This window comes from Camelus ferus, chromosome 5 (genome assembly GCF_009834535.1).
Source record: "Camelus ferus isolate YT-003-E chromosome 5, BCGSAC_Cfer_1.0, whole genome shotgun sequence".
In the NCBI taxonomy this organism is placed as follows: domain Eukaryota; kingdom Metazoa; phylum Chordata; class Mammalia; order Artiodactyla; family Camelidae; genus Camelus; species Camelus ferus.
This window is the reverse complement of record NC_045700.1, coordinates 35,009,502-35,028,544: the sequence shown is the minus strand read 5'-3', so window position 1 is coordinate 35,028,544 and position 19,043 is coordinate 35,009,502. Positions and strand designations below refer to the sequence as shown.

The 19,043-nt window shown below is 37.3% G+C and overlaps 1 protein-coding gene across 10 annotated transcripts in view; it reads left to right on the top strand.

Annotated features, from left to right (window-relative positions):
* CCDC148 (coiled-coil domain containing 148) overlaps positions 1 to 19,043 on the top strand; it is a 308,196-nt gene that overhangs the window by 126,406 nt on the left and 162,747 nt on the right. For all 10 annotated transcript variants that reach the window (XR_004319878.1, XR_004319876.1, XR_004319877.1 and 7 more), the window contains exon 12: positions 9,593 to 9,733. Coding sequence is in view for 6 of the 10 variants with exons in the window: in XM_032479509.1 (XP_032335400.1) it covers positions 9,593 to 9,733 (141 nt within the window). In the remaining 4 variants the exon portion in view is untranslated. The remainder of the gene's footprint in view (positions 1 to 9,592; positions 9,734 to 19,043) is intronic.

Sequence of the window (19,043 nt, the reverse complement as noted above, 5' to 3'; positions counted from 1 at the left end):
GCACTTATGCTTTCTTATCTCATTTATTCACCCATTCAAACATATTAATTGAGCATCTGTAAGTGTCAGGTGGTGTGTAAGGCACTGAAGATACAGTGGTGAGCCAATTAGATATGGTCCCTGTCCCTATGGAGATCACTGTCTAGTGGGGAAACAGACACTGGTCATGTAATCACAAGACTGAATGTCTAATTTCAAACTATGGTAAGTACCTTGAACACAAAGTAAACAATGTTATGGGAGCATGCAACTGGGGTGGGGTTTACCTCATATAAGGCTTTCCTGACAGACACTAGAGCTGAAATTTGGAACTGAGTAAGTATTGATTGGAAGAGTGTATGAGGGAGGCAGAAAGGAGGGGAGGAGAATTCCAAGCAAAGGAAATAGCATGGACAACATCCATGTGGCTTGAGGAAATGTGGCTTGTTTAGGGATCTGTAAGATAGCCAGGGCTCCTGGAGCACAGAGGGTGAGTCTGTGATTGGCACGGTGTTATGAGTTGGTGCTGCAGACAGAGGCAGGGCTGAGTCCTGGAGGTGCTGTTGTCCATGGTTGGGAGTTTAGACTTCACCCCAAGAGTGGTGGAAGTAGGATGGGGATGTGGGTAGTCTACAGGACATGGCAATGGGTTAAATATGGAGTGTCAGGGAGAGGCAGTGTCCAGATGAGTCCTGAGTTTCTGGTTTGTGCACATTGATGGTATTTGCACAGCAATCCTGTAAGATATGCGACATTGTTACCCATTTTACATTAATCCTAAGTTATAGGCGGTTAAACAGTGTACCCCAGGGAATACCTTGAGTACATCTCAGAGGTAGGACTCAAGCTCTGTTTTCTGATTTCAAAACCTGGGTTCTCTCATCATGCTTCTGTGTTGATTGCAGGAGGAATATGGATTGTGGCTTAATGACAGCAGCACAATAGCTTTGGTCTTTATATCACAAAGCCATAGAATCTCAGCATTGGGAGCTATTACAGAGAACTTCCTGCTGTGGTTTTCAAGCTTCTTTCACTGTGACCTACAGTGAGACATGTATTTTATATTTTATATCACAAATGAATACACACACACACACACACACACACACACACATGCATACACACACAGAAAACAAAATTTCTTGAAACAGCATTATTGTAATGACATGAGATGTACTCTGATATTTTCTGTTGTTTTCGTCCATAAAAAATGCTAGTTCCCATCCAAAAAATTTATTTCATTATCCACTAATGAGTGTAACTCTTTGTTTGAAAAACTGGTTAAGTCCTCTTCATTTTTCAAAGAGGATTGGAGGCCCAGAAATGGGAAATGAGTTCCCTAGATCTCATAGCCAGCAGGCAAGTGATTTCCTGGCTGTTAGCCCCATTTTCTGACTATTATACAATTTGGCTTTGTCAACTTCATAAATAAAATAGACTGATAGGTTTATAAATTTTGTCCTTTAGGAAAAAAAAATCTGTTGATAGTTTTCTGCTTATTAACATTTAGTTTGTTTCTTCCTCTACAAATCTTGTTTTACACTAAGGTGAAGACCCAATTAGATGAAACTTTGCAAGATTTTATTCAAAAAGACATGAAACAGTCAAGATAATAGTGCATAATCATTGATATTCTGAAAAAGACTAATAAAAAAGTCCAGAAAATGGAAAGCACTTATCAAAGAGAGGTGATTAAAAAAATGCACTTAGGAAGTCACCCAAGAAACCAAAGGACAATTGTGAAACCAAGAGGAAAAAACAAATCTTTCTGCTAAGCAAAAATGCCAAGGAGAGAATAGAAGGCTTTAATAACGTATGCAAAATCACAGGTACTGTATTTCATGAGTGAGGTTTAAACATAAATGGAACACATAAGATAAAAAAAAAAGCTTAGTTAGGTAATACTGAAAAATGGTGGGACATTTGGAAAGAATTTAATGGAACTATCAGGCTGTTAAAGATTTAATAAAATGGAAATTTGAAGTTTACTCAGCTGAACTGAATTTAGGAGCTGATAGGAACATTTAAGGAGAAGACAGAAAGGGATTTGCTTGACACCTTTTTGCACACATCCTCTAACATTGCTAGAAATATGAGTTTGTTGTTGAAATCCTGATGAGATTTTCTAGATATTTTCCCTGTCAGGCAAGCAGAGGTGGAGTTTAGGAATCCTGGAAATAGTTTGGACGGGGAAAGCAATGATCATGAGTCCTGATGGAGGAGTCAGAAAATGGTAGCATGTGTGTCTGGTGAGGGTACCTTTCTTTTTAAGGACCAATCCAGTGGGGAGATGGGGAAACGTTGTAGATCTAACTTCCAAGCATAGCTTCAGAGCTTTATCTCTGCATTTACCAACAAGTAGTTCTTGAAGCCTACTCACACCATGCTAGGCAGTGGAGAGAGCCTATGAATAAGACAAATTTTGTTCCTGCCCCTAAGAAGTTTATAGCCAAGTACAGGCACATCCAAAAGGTTCGATGTCAATGCGTGCTGTAATAGAAGAGAGAGACAAGGTACTCGGAAAGCAGGGAATAGGCACTCAACCTGGACATGGTGAATTAGGGGAGGCTTCCTGGAGCAAAGGATGTCTAAGCTTAGGCTTGTGTAAGATAAGCAGAAGTCAGCCAGGTGAAGTGTGTTTAATGCCTTTACAGAGCATAAGCCTGGTGCACAACAAGCCTTCATAAATGCATTTTTAATGTTTTATTATTGTTAGTTACAGGCACTGGTCAGATGGTACTTTTTCTATATGAAACAACACACATGATATAATGTTTCTGTAAATATGGCTGATGGAATTCACAGTTAATGTTTAATTGCCTATTAGTATTTAACAGGCCTATAAAATCCTGATGCTCCTCATTGCAATTCATTTTGCTCACAGAAGACAATTGCAGAGCATGCCGTGTTGCAGTCTCTCTATCTAAGGAAAATATAAAATAGATCAGAGTATTAGAACTTATAGGGTATTATTTACAATTAGTAATGAAATTGACAGTAATAAAATCGATTACTTAAGCTAAAAAAAAACCTTAAAGAAACTATAGAAGTCACTTGATCCAGTCGTACACTTTAACATGTGATGAGAAAACTAGGTTAGCCATTGCTCTAAGTAACAATGTAGTGGAAGAGATAAGACAAAAAAGCTGGTGTTCTGACCAAGTTCAATATTCATTCCCTTTATACTGCATTACTACTTACAATTATTTTCAAACCTCTCAACTTTGATGTAAAATTGTTACCTTGATCTTAATTTCCATTATTGCCTTTGAAGTTTTCATGGGTTTCATTTTTTGGTTTTCTAGTGCTTTATTCACTCTGATAATATGTATTTTTTTAATTTCACTTGAACCATTTTACTTTTACATTAAGAGCAAAGAGTACATGCAATGCTAGTAACCATTTTCAGTATAAATCCTTAATTTATTATTTGCAACAGATGAACATATTTTAAACTTCATTTGTTCTCTGTTAGGTTAAGATTTCATTCAAAGACAGTACCTTTGGCAGGAATATTAAACAAAGTATTAACTAAAGAACTGGAAAAATGTCCTGTAGTTAATAATCTGAATAATGTTTTCCTTATAATGCACTCCTGACAGCCACTCTAGTAATGTTCTTTCATGGTTATTATTGTTACACAGTTATGTTCACATGCTCTGTTTAAAGCTACATAATTACCAAACCTTTTAAAATAAAGCCACTAAAATGTTCTTCTGGGCTATTCTTCCTTTTGCTCACTGTTCACTCAGAAGTCTTCTGTACTCTAGCCTATTGTGCTAATACTGATTTCTCTGCCCACCTGCCAGCTTTCTTGTTCTTGGGCATCTTGAAAATATCATAATCGTTTGTCATTCTCTCCACATGGGAGTCATCCACATCCTTTGGCTGCCACTGTGGGAATCCACTGGATACAGACTTTTTCAATTGCCCTCTTTTCCCAGCAGTCTTTGACGCGTCCATTGTGCATTCCAAAAAGTGCCGGGACCTTCCTGCCTGGATACTGATTGCTGCGGAGCCTGTGTCTTTTTGTCAAGATCTCACAAGTCTAGCTACTTAGATTATAATGCTGGCTTCGGCAACCTTCTCTCCTTCACTTTTCACCTTTTTTGAGGTATAGATACAATTACAGATGATATTGTGACATTGATTCCAGGCAATCTTCTAAAGTTTCCTGACCATTCTCATGATTCCAATATGAAGTGGAAGCAACATAGTTTCTAAAGGCTGATGCTGACTTGCTCAAGAATATTTTTTGTCCTAGCATTTCTCATATGTGTGTGTGTGTGTGTGTGTGTATAGTTTAGCATCTATTACCCATTGGCTTTTGGTTGCCGAACTTAGATTTGTTTCATGATTTATGGTGTGTGTGCCCTGTTTAAAAACATATAACAATCTTATCTTTTCTGGAGAACAGGAGAAACATCATTTAGACTTGGAAATGACTAGGACAGTAAACTGGGTAAATTGGTGAATAAACTGGGTTAGCCTAGTTTTATTGGTCTGGTTATTTTCTTGCTATCCTTGCCTTTGAAAACAGAAAATCTTCTCCCATTATAGATCTTTGCTCATATATGGCTTCTTTAAATCATATGACATCAGATTTGCAAAGGTCATTCAATGATAATTCCCATAAATTAGTCTTAAATCAAAAGATGAGAAGAGTAACTCCAAACCCCAAACTTCTTTCTATTGTAACTTTGAGAAATGGTGCTCCAAAAGGCTGAATGTATACTATTTTTCTTTTTATTAGTTCAGTGCGTCTCAAGTCTCATTGTCTGAGAATCTTGAGACTACAATATTTTATTATATAAGTCTTTTTGGATGTACACTATATTTTATGGTTTATTTTTATGTTTTTACAGAATTTTTGGTGTGGAAAAATTTGAACATATACAACAGTCTATCATCACTCAGCTTCAACAATTATCAATGCGTTAGTCAAATTTGTTTCTTCTATACCCTTGCCTGCTTCCCCATGCCCATTGCACATGCCCAGTAGCAAATCCAAACATCATATCTTTCCATATATATTTCAGTCGGTACCTCTAAAAGTAAAAGGACTCTTAAAAAAGCATAACCATACTGTGATCATAGCTAAAGACTTTAACAGTATTTCTTTAATAGCATCAACTAACTAATCAATATTGAAATATCTCTAATTGTTTCATGATTTTTAAAATATTTGGCTTATTCAAATCAGAAACCAAATATTGCTACATACTGCATTTGGCTGATGTTTCTTGAGTCTCTTTTAATGCATATGTCTCCTTTCTTCTTTTTTCCTTGTAATAGGTTAGATCCTTGAAAGTTTTTCGGATTTGTCTTGCTGATGGTATTCCTATAGAGTTCTTGAATATGTTTCTCCATTGACTGAATTTTCTGTAACCTGACAGACAGGTCTAGAGATTTCATCAATTCTTTTTTATTTTTTGGCAAACATAGCTCATGGGAATGATGTATACTTACATCAAGAGGTCAAAATGTCTGCTTGTTTTCTACAGATATTGTTTCTCAATGTTTAAGATTATTCAGTGTTTTCAACTGTTGCCAGCCTGATCTATCCATTATAACATTTCCTATCAGCTGTTAAATGAAGTTTTTAGTAGCAACTGATGACCATGAACAAGGACTCATTATATCATTAGGTGTTGCAAAATGGTATACTCTAATGCTATCTTTTTGTTTTCATTTATTATGTTTCATTAAAAATATTTATTTTGGTAAATTAAATGGGAGCTTTTAATTAAGTACCTATGATGTGCTAGCACAGTGCTAGACAGTACAAGGGGAAGATAAAATACATATATTATCATGGACTCTGCTTTAAATAAAAACTTTATGCTCAAAATGACTAGAAAGCAGTTATGATATGATAAGTGAAATAAGAAAAGGGAGATGAATGTGGGTTGGAGAATGTTTCATGGAAGATGTGGGACATGTGCTGGGCCAAGAAGCATTTTATGAAATAGGGGGAAATTGAGGGGATTTCAGTTGGGGGAATAGTTTGGATCATACATGAGGCTAAGAACAAGAATGGTCAAGAAAAGTCACAAGAGAAAAACCTACCTAGAGATTACACACTAGGTAGGTTAAAGTGGGGCATTGGTTGGATGTGAGAAAGCTAAATTTTTAGGTCCTATTCAGAGCACTTGACATCACCCCATGAGTGTTCTAGAATTGTTCTAACTACATTTGGCACATAGACTTTGGGTGGTCTAAGGAATTACAGCAAAGTGGCCTAGGGAAATTCAGTAGTCTAGAAATTGATTTGTCCTAAGTAAAAGCTCATCTGAGCTTGAGAAATATAAGATTGTCCAAGTCAGAGGTAAAATTTAAAGAATTAGTCATATTGACTGACCCCTATCAAATTGCTCAGGATATTTTTCACAGAACTACAACAAATGATCGTAAAATTTATATGAAATCGCAAAAGACCAAGAATTGCCAAAGCAGTACTGAAGAAAAAGAATGAAACTGGTGGAAAAACCCTCCCAGACTTCAGACAATACTACAGAGCTACAGTAATCAAAACAGCATGGTATTGGCACAAAAACAAACATATGGATTAATGGAACAGAATAGAGAGCCCAGAAATAAATCCACTCACCTATGGTCAGTTAAATTTTGACAAAGGAGGCAAGAATATACAATGGAGAAAAGACAATCTCTTTGACAAGCGGTATTGGGAAAACTGGACAGTTGTGTGTAAATCAATGAAGTTAGAACACTCCCTCACACCATACACAAAAATAAACTCAAAATGACATAAAGACTTAAACATAAAACAAGACACCTTAAGCCTCCTGGAAGAGAACATAGGCAAAACATTCTATGATATAAATGGTAGCAGTGTTCTCCTAAGGCAGTCTACCCAGGCAATAGAAATAAAAGCGAAAATAAACAAATGGGACCCAGTTAAACTTATAAGCTTTTACATAGCAAAAGAAACTATAAATAAAATGAAAAGACAGTCTACAGAATGGAGAAAATGTTTGCAAATGATGTAACTGACAAGAGCTTGATTTCCAGAACAGCTCCTACAACTCAATAACAAAAAAAAAACCCAGTCCAAAAATGGGCAGAAGACCTAAACAAACATTTCTCCAATGAAGACATACAGATGGCCAATAGGCCCATGAAAACATGCTCAATATTGCTAATTATCAGAGAAACACAAAGCAAAACTACAATAGGTGTCACCTCACACCAATAAGAATGGCCGTGATTAAAAAGTTTACATACGATAAATCCTTGTATGGCACAGGGAGCTATGTTCAATACCTTATAATAGCCTATAATAAAAAAGAATATGAAAAGGAATATATATATATATGTATATATATAACTGAATCACTATGCTGTACACCAGAAATCAACACAACATTGTAAACCAGATATACTTCAATAAAAAAAGAATTAGTCATATTGATAGATGTACATAGTCAAAAAAATGTAAACTACAGAGATACTTGTAGTTTCTTAGACCAAACCAGGATGCTTGAAAGAAGAGGCAGATATACAGGGCTTGATGTGAGGCTGTGGCATAGTTAAAGATGCTGAGTTTAATTTTGGAAATGTGTTTTGAGTGCACATGCATACAGCAAAACCTTGAAGCATTTGTTAGGATGGGGTTGCAGACAGAAATACCGAGCTGATACTGTACATTTTAGAGACAGACCAACAGAAGTGATAGGCTAACTCATACGAGAGGACGAGCGCATCAAATAATGAACAGAGAGAGGCAGAGAGGTTGAAGAGAAAGGATAACAGTTGGGTTAGGGGTATAGGGTGGGCACAGGAAGCTGGAGGAAGAGAGTAGTATCCGCAGGTGGAGAAGCGGGAGAGAACGGTGTATGGCCTAGGAAGGAAAGAGTTTTAAACGTGAAGAGATGGTCGACAGGGTTAAGAACTAACGTGAGGTTAAGGAAAGGGGGACTGAGAACTATCTTTTGGGTAGTCAGGAGGGCGATCACTGGCAACACTTGATAGGACACGATTTTGATATAGTGTATTATAGATGGAAGGTGGGTTACAGGAAGGAACAGTTTGGAAACTGAAGATTGGGACAGAAGGCACAGATGATCTTATTCTAGGAATGGAATTCCAAAGAAGAAGGTAAATATGGCCAAGACAAGGAGCAGATGGGGAAGCCTAATTATGTTTGAAAACCGAGAGTCTGAATTTCCTTGGTTATTTTGATAAATATTTTAGAAAACAAAGTTTAAATAATAAAAGTGCAAAAAGAACTTAACTAATCAATTCATCATATTTTAAGGATATTTTAAATATTCAGTTTTCATTTTATACAGTACTATAATGAGTCAAGCTTATATCAAATATATAAGACAATGAGGCATCAAACTGAGAATGCTAGTTTCGTCCTTTTCTAAAAAGAATTCTTCATATCCCTCCGTCTCTCTCCTCTGTGCTTTGTTAGCTACATGTCTACATGGAACATATAAAGATATGTTTTTATTTTGTTAGTTTCATTGGTTTAACTGCTTACAAAGATAATGCATATTTATTGTAAAAATATCAATCGGCACAAAAATTCTTAAAAATAAATTTTTTATATCCCGTGAAATGATACTATTCAGAGATAAACAATGTTATTGTTTCAGTAAGCCTCCTTCTAAATTGCTTTCTATGTGCAGTACACAGATGATATTTTATATTAATGAGATCATACTATAAATGTGGTTTTACACCTGCTATTTTGCATCTAATAATACAGTGTGAACATTTTCTGTGTTGGTGAATATGGAAATATAGATCCTTTTTGATGACAGTCATTGTATGAAGGTACCATAATTAATTTAAGTCATCTCCTGCTGCCAAACGTTTAGACTCTTCCAATTTTTTTCTGTTTAAGCAGCATGGCAGTGAAGATTCCCTTGGGTACATTTTTGTGCACTTGTCCAGTTGATTATCTTCTTTGAATAACTTCCCCAAAGTGGGGTTGTGGGTCAAATATTATGCATATTTCATAGTGTTATACATATTTACTTATTGCCCAGTGTCCTCTAGACTGCTGTACCAATTATACTTCTACCAGTAATACCTCTCAGTACTCAGAAAGTTCTTTTAAATGTCTTTAATTTTTTTTTTTCATCTTCATTCAGGCTCGTTTTATAAAATCAGGATGAACTATATCAGAGGTTCTTAAACCCCTGATTTTAGGAACTTAGGATCATTGGGAAAAATTTGAAAACTGTTGACCAGAAACTGGAACTGTTGTTCCAGAAAAACACGCCTGTGCAAAAACACAAAAACTTTTACACAGTATTTGTGAGAATTCACAGATCCTTTGAAATCAGTTCACAGTCCCTTTAGGATTTCACTCGAGGAATCCAAGTGAAGAATCTCTGAATAAGGTGATTCTCAAGTTTTTTTTTTCTTTCAACACTTTTTCCTTTTCAGTGCTTTTCTCCTAACACAGATACATCTGTTGCACACATCACAAACATATCACACAGTCATGTGCACGCAGAATTTTAATGTGTACATGGAAAATCTTTGACATCTGCTTGATACAGAACCTATTCTCATTGTGATCTGTGAAATCACTTGAGTGTGTACATTCACTGGAATGAATTTCTATTTATTTCAGGTTCTTCAATGGCGAGCCCATCAGGAAGAGGTAGCAAGACTGGAAATGGAAATTTCTGTCAGAAGAAGAGAAAAGGAAGAAGAGAAAGAGAAACTGTGGAAGAAGAAGGAATTGTTACAAAGAGAAGAGAAGAAAAAAAAGGTATAAAATCTGCAGTTGCTGTAAATGTGTGAATGGATGCTTAATTGCCTGAGTGAGCTTTGACTGATCTTCGTGTTTGGCATGGAATTCTCATAGGCAGTTGTTGGAAAGATTCAAAAGGTGCTGGTGGAGTCTTGCTTCCGTTTATTTGAGCTTCAAAAGATTTTTGGACATGGAGGAAAATCCACTTTATTGACCTGCACAAGCACAAGTACTTGTGATTAGGAGAGATGCTGTAGATAAGGACAAGACAGGGTTTGTGACTGTTGTTAAGCCTTGTACTAAGTAGGAGCATGGCAAAACCAGAGGTACTGGGGTAGCATTTTGATTGACTGCTGTGCAGCAAATGACTATCAAAAGATGTCCTTATAGGGAAAATACATTATATCAGGGTCAGTGCAATTCATGGAATACCAAAAGGCCCTTTACAGAATTTACTTCTTGGTTTATTATTTGTTAGATTGTTTGATTTTTTTCATACTGATAAAAATTCCTCTTTCTACGTTTGAATGAACATTTGTTTCTCAGTCTTCAAAATATTAATCGGAACACTTCTTAACAGCTTTAAAATGGTTGCTGGCAACCTGTGGAAGAGGGGGTTTTTAAAATATACATAGGACATTTATTTAGATATTTTGTTTCTTCGCACCACAAAAATGATAGAATTTACAGTAAAAAATATTTTTCTTTAAGGTTTTTTTGACTTCTGGGGAAATAATACACCAAAGGCAATTCATGATCAATTCCATCATATAATGAAAGGAACTTCCATTAACCTTTACAGCTGTATTGACTTGATCTGCATGATATAAAAAATGTTTTCTTTTTGAGCTGCTTAAACTCCTAAGAATGACTGACTAATTCATAGTCCTCGATGAATACGTTTTTGCTTTTGTGAACACAATTGATACTTTAAGCTATGACCAACCATATAGCTATGAGCCAGTTTTTCTGCATGTTATTATACTTCAGTTGTCATTGTCTTTGCTTACTTTGTGTGTTTATGTCAGCAAGTTGGTATAGAGTCAGCATGTGCGAAAAAACAACACATACCCAAGTTATACGATTTTTAAGCTGTAAAGAAGATGTAATTTATGGTTTAACTTCTAAGTAAGTTGGGTGGTTTCATCAAGTCCCCATCAAGAGAGACACATAGAAATATCAATCATGTTTCAAATGACGCATGTGAACGATATATCTCTATGGGAAAATTTGCCAATTATTTTCTGTTGTGAAGTGGAAAACATGTATTTAGGGTTTTGTCATCTACCTGGGCCCCTTTCATAGTACTTCCTCTCTTCTAATTAGTACGACCATGAAAAACAAAGCAATGTATTTTTAAGCACTTGTATGCATGTGGTATTTAAAGTGCCATCTGAAGAGATTTAGATACAGTTCTGCTTTCTGGGAACTTACAAAGACAGCGAAAATATGCATACGTTTCAAGTACTGAGAACTGAAGTAAGTGCATTTAATTGTTAAATTTGAGTTGGAGAATTGGCCTGGTTATACAGGAAAGGATAGAGAGACATTGCTAGCTGTTTTCTCTGCAATCTGTAAGATTTCTGGAAATGGGAGAAAGGCATCTTGAAAGATGAGAGACCTTCATGACTTGCAGATAAGCTGTTGACATTTGGCTTGACCTGATACCAAAACAACAACAACAAAACAAACAGTAATAGAAGGAATAATAAAGCTCTAAGCCAAATTCATGGTCAACCTCCTGCAGTTGTATGGGATCAAGGCATATGTTTTACTTTATTTATTTTCTTTTAAAAAATAATTCTTACATTTGGAAAAAAAATTTTAAGTACAGGGATTGATAATAACCACATCAGTACTCATCACCTAGCATTGAAACGTAACATTTTACATTCTGTTTCAGATTCATTTTATTTTATAGATAAAGTTGAAGTCGTCTTTGGAGGACTTTCTCAGTACAATTTCCCTTCTTACCGCCCCAAAGGCAATCTCAAGCATAAATTTTATTGCTATCTTTCAGGCCATCTATTGCTTTTTTAACATATTTAAATACATATTTTATTTCTTTTACTTTTTTCATGAATATTATCACACGGTATCATTCTGTAGCATCTAGTTCTTCATTTAGCCTTACTTTTTGAGACATAGCCATGTTCATGCACAGAGACCTAGTTTACTCCTTTTAATGTCTACATAATGTTCCACTGTGGAACTAGGCTACCATTTATCCCATCTGTTAGTGGTTGACATTTAAGTTTCTTAAGTTTTGTTCTTGAAACTGTGCTGCAGCAGCCACCTTGTACATATTGACTGGGGCATGAACGCACAGCGTTCTCTAGGGTGTGCCTGGGATGGGAACCACTCAGTTGTAGGATTTGTATGTTTCCAACTTTATAGGATTTTTTTGACTTTAAAAGATATTAAAACTATTCTATTTGACTTTTGCCCATCTAATAAATGAGAACGGTCTCTCAGTGTTTTAAATTAGATTCTCCTGGTCACTTGTGAGATTGAAAATCTCATGTTTATTGGACAGTTTTCTTCATCTCTGAATTGCTTATTCATGCTTCCTGTGTCCATTTGTCTATGCCTTCTTTATTTAATCTCTAGATGTTCTTCATAAGCTCTGGATATTATTTTTTTGTTGTTGATCAGGAAGGAAGTTTATTTCATTTTATTTTTAAAATTTTATTCATTTTGGCAGGGAGAAGGTAATTAGGTATGTAAGTATGCATGTATTTAAAGGACTGCGGATTGAACCCAGGACTTCTTATATGCTAAGCACTCACTCTATCACTGAGCTACACTCTCCCCCACTGGATACTATTTCTTTTTGTCAGTTATGTGAGTTGCAGATGTTTTCTTTCATTGGTCATTTGCCTTTACATTTTGCCTGTAGTGTCTGTAGTTTTGTGGAAATTTTTGTGAATTCTGCTTTTCTTTATGAACTATGACCTGGTAGTAAGAACATCTCCACAGAGAGCTTTTATGTTTGCCTCTGGTCAGGGGCCTATGCATGTTACTGGCCTGCAACTAGTTTGTATATTAACTTGGAGACTTGGGACCCATGCTGTGAGCTTGGAGTGGGTGCTGACTCAGCACCTGGGTTCTGCACTTGAACTTGTCCTCCTCTGGTCCCAAGCAGAAAATTGACACCATGTCACTCCCTGGGGGGGTGGTCATGATGTATCTAGTTCCCATTTTGGGTATGGACAAGCCCTACATAATGTCTTACTCTTTGTAGGTAGCTTTGTTCCTGCTTCTCTGTGCACAGGTCCCACAGCTAATGTTAAAGGTCCGGCCACCAGCCCCTCAGGCCTTATCTCAGGTCCACTTCTCCCCAGGAGCCACTTGGCCTTGGCTCCCCCTCACTACTCTGATTTTGAGTCCATCTTTATTTTCAGCACTGGGGCAGTGTGTGTGTGTAGTTGTTGTTGGGATAGCTTGTCCAAAATTTAAAGTGGGAAAGGAAATTTCTATGTCAACTCAGACATACTGACCAAAGTTCTGACTACCTTTATATATGCTAACCACAAATCTAGATTCTCTGTATTTTCTATGTTGGAGATGAATTTTAGTTCTTCAGCGTTTAATAGAAGCTTAACCCCCAACAGGCAACCTCCCCTGACTTGAGACTGGTTGCTGTGTTAACTGGTGTTCTGTTTCTCTCCATTTGCTGTTTCACTTGCCTGACTCTCTTCTCATAAGAGAGCAGCAACAGAGATAGAGAAACTATGCCATGTGTAAACCTTGCCGCCCAGGATTTCTGAACAAGAGATCAGCTTTATCCTAATTCTTCTTCCCAGGAATTTATCTTTTAGGAAATAATATTGGCTTTTTGCTGGAGTGACCTTTTAATTTGTATCCGGTGTCAAAGTTTATTCTGGCATCCTGGCCAGCTCCCTGCAAATATAAATTTATTAGCTCACTTTTTCCTTCTGTGCTTTAAAACTCTAGTTGAATATAATATTCAGTTTTCATAGTTTTATCTCAAGACTCAAGGAAAGTTTTGATTCATAAGCTGTTAGGTGATAATGGTAATATTTAAGAAGCATCTCTCCTCTTTTGAAAGTGTCATGATAAAATCAAGAAATGGTGCCTTTCCATAAACTCTCCCTAGACAGCTGTTGTAAGAAAGACAATTACTGTGCCAGATGAACCTCAAAATGCCTGATAAGTAATATTGGTCCCAGAACCACCCTTTCACTAGATGTGGCTCTTCGGATGGCCTGAATAGCAAACAAATTGCTCTGCATCACAGCATTTTAGCAGGTTTTGTTGCTGCATGATGTCTAGCATTCTGTGGGCTCCAAGGGAAGGGTGGTTTCAGCCTCTCTCCCAAAATGGAGATTTTAAGCGAGGATCTCATAGAAAGGAGACATATCTGTTCCTTGATTTAGCATGTCACAGTTATCTCCCAATTTTCCCCAATTCTGAATCCAGCATTGAAGCCACTTCATATTATACAAATGAGAGGTGGGGGACATTATCAGAAGTCAGGATAACTCCATTGGCCGTGTGACCTTCAGCCTTACCTCAGAGATGTTTCTGGGGAGGAATTAATCATTTTGTGATGTCTTAGCCTCAAAGGACATCACACCAGTAAATACCAATAGACTCAGGCTTCAGTAGAACCTTGGCACTTGGGTGCTTCCCCTTGTCCTCAGATGACCTGGCAAATACTCAGAATTATATTCATCCAACAGATAACCATGGAAGAGGGGAACGAGTCTAAAACAAAAGAGGGTAGTCTCTCATAAACAGAATGCAGGCTAGAGGGCTGGAACAGTGCTGCTTCTCAGAAGAAACAAAAAGCTCTCTGCTTTCCCAATTCAGATCAAAACCTTTCTCTCAGTGTGGCAACTTATGGGTTATCAGGGTAATTTATCGTGATATTATGAAATCTCTTCTCCAGTATTTCTTAGTCTAGTAATATACTGATCTTAAGAGCCAAGAGTGAAAAAAAAGTAAACACAGAATACTAATTTTAAAAGAATTCCCAGACTTTAAACTCTGCTTCTTCAGGACTGTTGGGACTCAAAGGGGCCAGTGAATAACACCTGTGATAGAGAGGCTTCTATGATGGACCCTGAGATTTCCTGCCCTCCTGGGATACGTACCCCATATACTCACCAGGACTATAAATACCAAACTAGGTTGTATGGCATGCACACACCCTTAGAAAGGGAGATTACTTGAATGGGCTTGACATAAGCACGTGAGCCCTGTAAAAGCAGAGAGTTTTCTCTGGCTGGTCACAGGAGGGTAGGCAGAGATTAGAAGCATGAAAGGTACGTGACTCATATAATTTTTGGCTTGGAGATTGAAGAGGTCACATGGCAGGGAATGTGGGTAGCCCCTAGGAGATAAGAATGGCTCTGGCTGACAGCCAGAAGGGGAAAAGGACCCTATAACCTATAGTCCTGTAACTGTAAGGAACTGAATTTTGCCAATAAAAGGAATGAGCTTGGAAGCAACTTTTTTCTATAGCTTCCAGATGAGAATTCAGTTTTGTCAACAAATTGATTTCAGCCTCATAATGTCATGAGCAGAGAGGCCAGCCATGCCTTGCCGGACTTCTGACTTATAAGATGCTGAGCTATTAAGTGAGTATTTTTTTAAACTGCTAAATTTGTGGTAATTTGTGACACAGCAAGTTTAAAAAAAACTAATACAAATTTTGGTATCTGGAAGTGAAATACTGCTATAACTAATACGTAAAAATATGGAAGTGTCTTTGGAATTGGGAAGTAGGAGAAGCTGGAAGAATTTTGAGGAGCATCATAGAAAAAAGACTAGAATGCCTTGAACAGACCGTTAATACAAGTATGGAGGTTTAAGGTGTGGCTGTTGAGGGCTCAGAAAGAAGCAATGGGCATATTGGTGGAAACTGGAGAAAGGAGGATCACTGTTATGTGATGGCAGAAAGCCTCAGGCAGTTCTGTCCTGCAGTTAGATGGGAAACATTCCTAAGTAAAAAACTTTGTATGTCATGAACTGAGAAGACTTCCAAGGTTTTGAAGATGCCACCTGGGTTTGGTTTGGTTTGGTTTGCTACTTATAGCAAAAAGGAGAGAGGGAAATTGAGGAAAGAACTGTTACACAGAAAGGAACCAGGACTTGATGCTTTGGGAAACTCTGAACCTATCATATGGCAAAAGACTCTAGAGTTAAGAGGTTATTAATGACAGCATGGCATAGAGAAAAGGCTGAGAGTATGAAAAGATCAAAAGGTCAGAGTATCCATTCGTATAATGGACCCTTCCATGAGATAAGGGGTGTTTCTGATAGATATTCTCAAAGTAGAGGGCCTCTGGGAAGTTTAAGGGCAATTTCTCTCAGCCACATCAACAGGAGACCAAGAGAGAGAAGGACTTATTTCAAAAGGACCTGTGCATATTGCTTTTGTCTAATGGAGTGAATCCCATAAAATCCACAAAGACCATTTGGTTCTTGAGAAAATTTTGTCAGAAACACTGCCAGATTAGACTGAAATGGACAGAGGGGGAATAAATTGAAAGAAGGCTAATACCTCCCCCATCTCTCCCCCGCCAAAAAATTCTGTCAACAGGAAGCAGGCTGATAACACTACTCGGCACCTGGTACGCCTACTACCCCGACCGTGGAATCAGAGCACCCAGGTGGGCTCAGGAAGAGCTCTGTTCACTCCCCACCACCTCACACATAGAATGATTGTGTCAGCTCCTAGTAAGGGAGCGGTATTAACAGTAAGATTGTGTATAATCCCAAAGGGCTCACTGAAGTTCCAAATAAGCTGACCAGTCATTCATTTTTTCACTTATTCAATAAGTATGTATCAAGTGCCTTTAATGTGACACATACAATGCCCTGTCCCTTCCTGTGATTTTAAGAGGTCACCTCTCTCAAACAGAAGTTGCCCTTTTCTAGTATATTTTTAAAGGGATGTATTTAATCCCTGCTCTGCCCCAAATATATAATTCTTGGTTAAGTTACTAGAAGCTCTTACTGAGAGGGGACATTATAGCTCAGTGGTAGAGTGCCTGTTTAGCATGCACAAGGTCCTGGGTTCAATCTCCAGTACCTCCATTAATAATAAAGAAATAAACCTAATTACACCCCTGAAATAAAAAAAAAAAATAGATGCTCTTACTAACAATACAGAAGCATTTCTTTTAACTTCAAACTTTAGGTAGAATAAAAGTGTTAATAGAGAAAAACTGAAAATATAAAATGGAATGAATATGGAGTTTGTAATTAGTTAAATTAAGCCTGACTGTAGACAGTAGTAAGTTAAATATGTATGCACATATACATAGAACATACAAATGTGTATATTTGTGTACATACACATGTACAATTATGGGGTGACTTGCCTGCCCATCTCAGTGGGTATTGATGGTGGTCTAAGCTTGAGGTGGTGGGTAGTACCTTTGCCCTTATATGTGCCTAGACCTTCTCTTCTCTTATTTCCTGGTCCTATATCATCCAGCCATCATTTGCGCATCTATCCTCACACTAGCCCATGCTGGTCTGATTGCTTCCCAGTGTGAATGCTCTTGTGCCAATAAAAATTATTAGTTTGCCATAATTGGTCAAAGTTCAGGCCTTAGAGTATAAACTTTCTGCCCTGACTGACTCCAGTAGGGTTCATCAACTCTCTATTAATTTTTTCCTTTTGTTTAGGCCTTTAATTGCTCTTGTATGCGTTTGTGCCCCATAGGAACTGCAGGATATGGAACTGTCCTCTGCAATTTCCTTTAAATGCTTGTGACTGATTGCCTTTCATTTCCAGTGAATGCTCTGCTGTTACAGAGGGAGGGTGATATAGATCTTGGGGATTTAGGTAGTGGGGAGAAGAACCTTTAAAATCAGATCACTGCCTGGAAAGCATCTCCTGGTAGAGACACTTCCTGGTCCAGCTCCTCCGTTTCTTCCAGGTCCTTTTCCCTCATGCTGCTCCTTCTCAACCTTGAGGTGCAGTAAATGTGGTGGTGGGGGGAGGGAGGGAGGGAGGCGGAAGGAGGGAGAGAGAAATTGATTGATCTAACTGGATCCCACTTAGACTAAAATGACTTCAGATATAAATATTGTCAGTTTATGTAATATATCACTGGGGACCAACTGAATTGTGAACACAAACAGAAAGCACTGTAGCAGTGCTCAGTAATGCAGTGACATTCAGATGATCTAAAATTGGTTGATAGTGCTTTTTTATATTTTTATAGAATGGAGAACATGGAATATAAAAACTCATAGGTTCTTTGGACCCTAAAAACATGTCTTGAACCTCTGAACACGAGTTTGACCTCTGCTCTAACATCTGCCCACTCACAACTCTCACTACAAACATCTTTGCAAAGGAACCACCTGCCACTAGAGCTGAAGTAGTCCCGTCTGGCTGAGGACCAATCCGCTGAACAACTTCCCACCCTCAGTTTTGTGGTTCTTTCATTTACTAATTCCTAGAAATGTGATCTGGCAAAGTTAGACTGGGTGTTTTTCTTTTGATTGGTCTTTTTGTTTGGGAATCTGATGAAACACCCCCAAAAGTTGGAGCTATGAAACCTAGTAGCTAAATTAATGATCAGGATATTCAGGTGGTCAAAAGGAGAAGATACTTAATGTGTATTTTATGTAGAAATGACTCCAGAATAAACTGAAGGTTCAGACTTTTATATTCGGAATACTTAATACCAATCCTCTAGTTTTGAATGAGTAAAGAAATGAATGTGGTATGGGAGAAAAGAAAAGAAATCAAGGATCATATAATTTAAAAATATTCATAATGTTCCTTATTTTGTTATTAAAATTTAAAAGTGAACATTAACATAGCTTATTAACTGATTACGACCTTCTAATGTGAGTCTAAACGTAGTCTGCACTCGGTGTGTGAGTCAGTAGGTGACAGAGCAGTAGGTTGGTAGTCTAAGAAGCTCACTCTTCTGGTTTCCACTGTCCTTTAAAAGTGAAAATTTCCACTAGAACTTCTTTTTTTAAAAGTGGCAAAACTGATGATGGAATCTTCCTACTCTTTGTCAGGATCCAGTTTTAAGAAAAAGTCAGATGGAGAAAATAAAAACACCCTGGATGATCAAGAGCCAGATGTATTTGTTTTTCTGTAAAAGATTTCCCAGCAGGCAGTTTTAAAAGAAAAGTCTTAAAAATTAACTCCAGGTGTCAATTTTTGGCTGTATTTTCTGGCGAGGTCTTGATTATTATTCATGGCGATTTGATTTAATTAACAGAACCCATACAATGCTTGCTATGTGCAAGGCACTGCTCTATGTTCATTTAATCTTCTTAATAACCCTAAGGGGTGGGTACTAATATGATCTTCATTTTATAA